This window comes from Phragmites australis, chromosome 1, assembly GCF_958298935.1.
Source record: "Phragmites australis chromosome 1, lpPhrAust1.1, whole genome shotgun sequence".
Classification (NCBI taxonomy): domain Eukaryota; kingdom Viridiplantae; phylum Streptophyta; class Magnoliopsida; order Poales; family Poaceae; genus Phragmites; species Phragmites australis.
Window position 1 is genome coordinate 1,543,257 of NC_084921.1, and position 6,000 is coordinate 1,549,256.

The 6,000-nt window shown below is 50.7% G+C and overlaps 1 protein-coding gene across 1 annotated transcript; it reads right to left on the reverse strand.

The window, feature by feature from the left end:
• Nucleotides 1-2,394: 2,394 nt before the first annotated feature.
• Nucleotides 2,395-4,753, reverse strand: LOC133910428 (cytokinin dehydrogenase 1-like). The gene is made up of 4 exons (XM_062352854.1): nucleotides 4,091-4,753; nucleotides 3,303-3,718; nucleotides 2,951-3,216; nucleotides 2,395-2,814 (listed from the first exon to the last, which is right to left on the reverse strand). Exons 1-4 carry the CDS (start codon nucleotides 4,671-4,673, stop codon nucleotides 2,526-2,528), a joined length of 1,554 nt encoding a protein of 517 aa, XP_062208838.1. The 5' UTR covers nucleotides 4,674-4,753; the 3' UTR covers nucleotides 2,395-2,525.
• Nucleotides 4,754-6,000: the final 1,247 nt, after the last annotated feature.

The following is a 6,000-nucleotide window of genomic DNA, read 5'->3' on the forward strand; positions in this document are numbered from 1 at the left end:
CCTGCTCCTGGTATTGTCGGTGTCACTACCAATTGGAGGTGTTTAGCTCTATGTCTTTGATTTTGGGTGCCTGTAATCTGTTCGAGTGCGTATGTTTTAGATCCAGTTGTATGCAATGTGTCATTGGTCATGGATGGTTGCAATTTTTCGGTTTGCCTATATTCTTGAGGATCTGGCCTTTGCAAGGTGCTTGTGAATTGTGAGTTGCCATTAGATGACTAAGAGCTGCTGCCTTGTTTGACTGAGATCAGGATCGTTCAGTCATGTAGGCCTTCTAGGCATGCCTTGGAACTAGATGCTGAAGTCTTTTGTAGGGTCAATTTGCAAATGTTGCGTAGCAATGTGGAATCTAGTTGATCAAGAGCATACTTACTGATTCTAGCAAGATTTTGATGTATGGATAATTTTTTTTGTTCTTTCGACTAACTGTTGTACCATTTTAAAACTCACTGCAGTGCAAAATGGAGCATCAAAACTGCTCTTCTTTTTTATGTTGTTTAGCTGTTATTGTTATTGTGCCGCTGCCTTCGTTATTGTGGTGGTGTTGCCTACTGAAGTGGATTTGGATAACCCGCTCGGGTACCCGTTACTCGCTTAGTATAGATATGAGTAAACATTGTACCGGTAACAGATATGGATATTTTAGCGGGCATATTTGCTGAAAACATGTACAAATATGGAATGGTATTACCCGACAGGTCTGAACCCATTACCATCTCTAGCTACGGAAGGGTCTTAATACAGATGACTGTTTATCCTCAGCATTGATCACTCCACTGCAGACATCCGATTTCTGAGACCTGATAAGTGATGCAATCCTGATATCATGTTCCATGCGGCTCCCTTGAGATGCGTGCCATGCCGCCAAGAAGGTGTATGGCCGTGTGGGTGCGCAGATCGCGCACGCGCAGCAGAAGACCAAGCGTGTAGCTTTGGAAGAGCTCTAACCACGCCGTGTGACATAGACTGCCTAATTCCAATTGGCTCCGGTAATGTCAATTTGACGCAAGGACACAATGCCGCCCATCGATTGTGCCCACGGGTTATACATATATAATTTTATATATACAAATGACGTGAAGCTCTAATTCTCCATGTAGCTTGCTCTGGATGTTTTCTTTTAAAAATGCAACGCTCATGAGCATGGTGTTTTCTTTGAAATACATGCTTGTTTGGTCAGAATGCTCATGTTTTTGCTAAGACCGTGCTTTGTATAGCTTTTACACCTATGTTTAGTTAGTTTTTTTTGTTTTGGTTTAGTTAGTTTTTTCCCTACTAATCAATGAAAGACAGGTCTTCTGCTTTTTCGTTAAAAAAAAAACAGAATGCTCATGTTTCCTGATGTTAATTCATGTGCTCTAGTGATAGGCTCTAGCCTGGGCTTGCGTATGTGTGATGGTAACTAATAGTGTACGACCACCTCTATTCAAGTAAAGAGTGTTGCTTAGCTTTTGTTGAGTGAATTCCTGAAAGCCAAGAATAAATAAATCTCTCCATGTATGGGTTAGTCAACAGGGCTAGCTAGTGCATGCATATGGTGAATGCTGAGAAAATAAGAAAAGCAAACCAAGTGAACTGTAGTATATTATTCTACTTACCAGCCAATCTGGTTAAATGGGTCACTTGAGCCGGTCTAAGTACGGATCTGACTTGACATGATCTGAACGGCACTGTCCGTCGGCCATCATGCTGTGCCGAGTCGGTCTGGGCACGATTGGCACGACGGGCACGGCGTCATGGATGGTCCAATGGCACGGGCGGCCCGTCGGCACAACCGATCCGATAAAATAAAAAAAATAGCTATAAAATTAAAAAGATATAGAAAATAGATAAAAATGAGATTAAAAATTATATAAAATACATAAAATAGTTATCAAATTAAAAACATATAGAAAATAGAAAATAGTCGGATCCACACATGCTGTGCTGGATCGTGTCTGGCCGTGCCATGCCCGTGTTGGCTCTACTCAGTCGGGATGTGCCGTGCCGACACACCGTGTCACGCGCTCGACCCAGACACAGCCCGTAGTCTCGTGCCGTGCCGACTCGGCCCGTCTCGGCTCGGATCGTACCGTGTCTGAGCCGTACCTACAGTATCGTGTCACGAGTCAGCCCAGTAAACATGTCCCATTTAAACATTTTTGGTTACAAATGATTCTTCACCTGATCATGTTGATGTCGGTTGTCAAATGCTAGATGACGATTAACCACGTAACACGACTGTATTTTATAGAAATGACGATGCCACCGAAAGTAATTAAACGTGAAGACTGAAGAAACATCTCTTTGAGATTGACGTTGTTTGAAACAAAAGTCTGTCGCAAGTGACGGTATCTCTTTTTTTTACAGTTTCGCTTTTGCAAATCGATTTGAAGACTACATGAACATGAGATGTGATTTCCCCTTATTATTATTCACATCACGTACATGACCTTGTAATGAATCATCTGGTATAGATGAATTGGTACTCCATATGTAGTACAAGATATTAACCCAAGAATTTGATGCGAGTTAGTGGTGATCGATCAGTTGAAGATGTCTTGGCCGGGGGAGAGCAGCTTCTTGGGGTCGTACTTGTCCTTCATCTCCACGAACCGACCCCACTTGCCGCCAAAGTGCCGGACCCAGTCTCCGCGGTTCGTGTAGTGCGCCAGGTACTCCTTATACCCGATCCCGGCGAGGTCGCAGAACCGCAGGATCCTCCGGTTCTGCTCCTCCAGCAGCTTCAGGTCGTTCGCCACCGACGAGAACAGCAGCGACACGGCGTAGAACACTTCCTCCGCCGGCGTCACCGCCGACATGCCGTCGTCCCACCTGAACGAGGCAGAAGCAAAAGCGCGTGCATACGAGTCAGCAGGCTATGTGTCTGATCGATTTGCGCCGAGTCGCCGATGCATCTGCAAGGGCGCGATGGAGATAAAATTACGTTGCAAGAAGTGTGAGTGCGTACTTGGATTTGTTCATGGGGTACACGATGAGCGGGCCGACGACGTCGGTGCCCTGGAGGATGCCCCTGAAGACGCCGCGGTCGAGGTCGGCGATGCGCGACCGCGGCACGAACAGGTTGAGCCACGGGTGCGGGACTCGCCACAGCCCGGCCTTGTCCAGCGCCACCTCCTCGGTGTGCACCCGGTCCAGGAACTCCATGTACGTCACGTCGCGCACGAACGCGAACCCCTCCACGAAGCTTAGCTCGTCCAGCACGGACTTGAGCTCCTGCCATGCCAGCCAAACACACTCGATAAGAACGTTCTCACAGAGTGCATCGATCCATGCATGACGATCGAGCTAAACGTACGTACCTGATCCACCGAGGCAGCAGTGGCGTTGCCGTAGTAGTTCAGTGTGGCCTCGATGCTGTAGACGACGGTGGCGTTCCTCTCCGCCGCGAGCGCGATGATCCTCGCGACGTCGGCGTCGGAGAAGAACCCCGTGCCCTTCAGTCCGCCGGCGAGGCTGCGGTTCACGTACACCGACCCCTCAACGTAGCTCATCGGCCCGAACGCGCCGTCCGGCCGCGGGGAGATGAGACGCTCCTGGTCGGCGGTGAACGTGGCGAAGTCGGTGTACACGAGCCGCACCCACCGCACCCCCGCCGGCGCCGGCTCGAGCGCGATCTGGGCGCGGGTGATCACGCCGAACTGACCGAGCCCACCCAGCACCGCGTCGAACAGGTCAGCGTTGAGCTCCTTGGAGCACGTCACCATCTCGCCGTTGCCTGCACGCACGCGCCAATCCACCGATCCGGACAAAGTCAACGCAAATAATCAAGGCACGAATTAAAGTGATTAACTGCTGGAAATGTCAATGTCAACGCATTAGCGCAAGCCAGCAAATCTAGTTAAAGACGTCGACGGCCGGCCGGTGCAGCGCTGCCCATAAACCAGCGTGCACTAACAATATGGAGTAATATAATCTTAAATATAGTAATTTTCACTGTAGTTAACGAATTAAAAAGGTTTCGATGGTTGCGAGTTACACCAGAACAAGCAATTGAAGTTGATGAAAGTGCGCCACGTGATTAATTAGAAGCTAGTGTTTCCTTGTTGGTGCGTGGTGCATGGATATTGTTTGCGCCGCGTGTACGTACCGGTGATCACGTCCAGCTCGTACACGTTGGATATTTGGGGGCCGTGCCGGAACGCCTGGCCGCTGACGCCAGCGTTGGAGAGCGTGCCACCGACGGTGAGGTGGAGGTAGTCCGTCCACGACCGCGGCGCCACGCCGCGCTCCAGCGCCGCGCGCAGAACGTCGATCCACATCTGCTCGCCGCCGGCATCCACGTAGCTGCCGTCCTCTGACACGTTGATGCGCGGGGCGGCGTCGCCCAGGGACGGCATGTGGACGACCACGCCGCCGGGAGCGAAGGCCTGCCCCATGGTGGAGTGGCCGCGGCCGCGGAACGCGATGGTGTACGGCCACCCGGGGGTGGAGTACGCCGCGCTCAGGAGTGCACCCACTTCGCCCGAGGACGCCGGGAAGAGCACGGCCGCCGGCAGCGCCGTCGTGATGTTGCCGAAGTCCGTTGAGGTCGGCACGATGGCGTTGCTGTCGGTCCGGAGCTTGCCGTCCGCCGCCAGCGCGGTGAGGGAGGTTGGCCAGGGACGATCACCAAACGTGCCTTGTGCATGGGAGGCGATTAGCGAAGCTAATAGCAGGTAAATCATCGCCATTAGCAACGTTAACAGAGCTTATTCCGCAAGAGAGATGTGATGTGTTGGTAATTAGGGTGTGGTGTTTGCACCCGTATATATATGGGAGATGGAGCAACATCTACGTGTGACATGCTACTTTCTTACAAGAATAGTTAAGAGTTAAGATTTCGATCACTTATAAATCTGCTTCAAGTCGTAGGTGCCGTCTACTTTAGTCTTGTTTTCTATTGTTTGACCACAGAAAGAATACGTATTGATACGTATGCATGCGTACGTAGATATACACATATGTATGTATAATGTACTGATCAGTGATCACATTGGCTCTCTTGAGGTGTTTTGCTACAGGAGGCTGTCTGAACATTTGCAGACCAGGGGCAGGAAGGTCTTTGTATTGGGCTGCTGCTACATTTCCATATATTATATATTAGTTCCTTTGACCAAATTAAAGCAGGTACCAGAATACTACATTAATATAATACTCCTACTTAGCAATATGAATTCGTAGCATTCCTGTCACTTTATCTCATCTTAATAACCATGAAAAAGGTTCAGAGAAAATGAAAACAAAACTCTACCACTTAAAAAATAAATAGTGGTTTTCGCACCCTCCTGTGTCCTGCCTCCACGTCTAACCCCCTCCCACGTTCTGCCCTCGCTCCTGGCCCACGCCTGTGCTTCCACCCACCCTCCTCCACCAAATTACTCTCCCCAAATCACGTTCCGGTTTCCTTACCGATCAAGATCTGCAGTTAGGGCATCTCCAATCCGGTTCAACTCTCCATCCAGCCGCGGAGATCCGCACACGGCTGACATTCCTCCTCTACCGCACCGTACGCGCGGTCAATTTCCTTTTCGATCGAGACCTGCAGTCAAGGAAATCCTTTGATCCGATCAAACTCTCTGTCCAGCCACGGCGATCTGCGCTTGGCTGACATTCCTCCTCAGTCGCTTGTTTGTACATCTCGTCACCGTTCGCTCGCATCGCTCCCACCTAGGTCGCCACTCCGTTCACTCCTGCACCAAGCCCTTGCCTCGCCAAGCCCCTGCCTCGCCGTCTCCCTTTCTCATGCGCCCACCAGTCCGCACACGCCTCGGGAGCGATCTCGGCACTTCCCGTTGGCCTACACGCGCAACGTCCTGCCCCATCGATCTTGCCAGTCCCCAACGGCCTACACCCCGTCGGCTCCATGCTTCCCACGGTGGCGCACTTTGCCAGTTTGTGTCCATCCACGACGCTTTGATGTGCCCTGCTACCTTGACACAATCCAGAATGAATCCCCAACCTCCCAATCGTTGCCTCTGTAGCCCCTGTCTGCCGTCACCCCATCATCAGGCACCATCG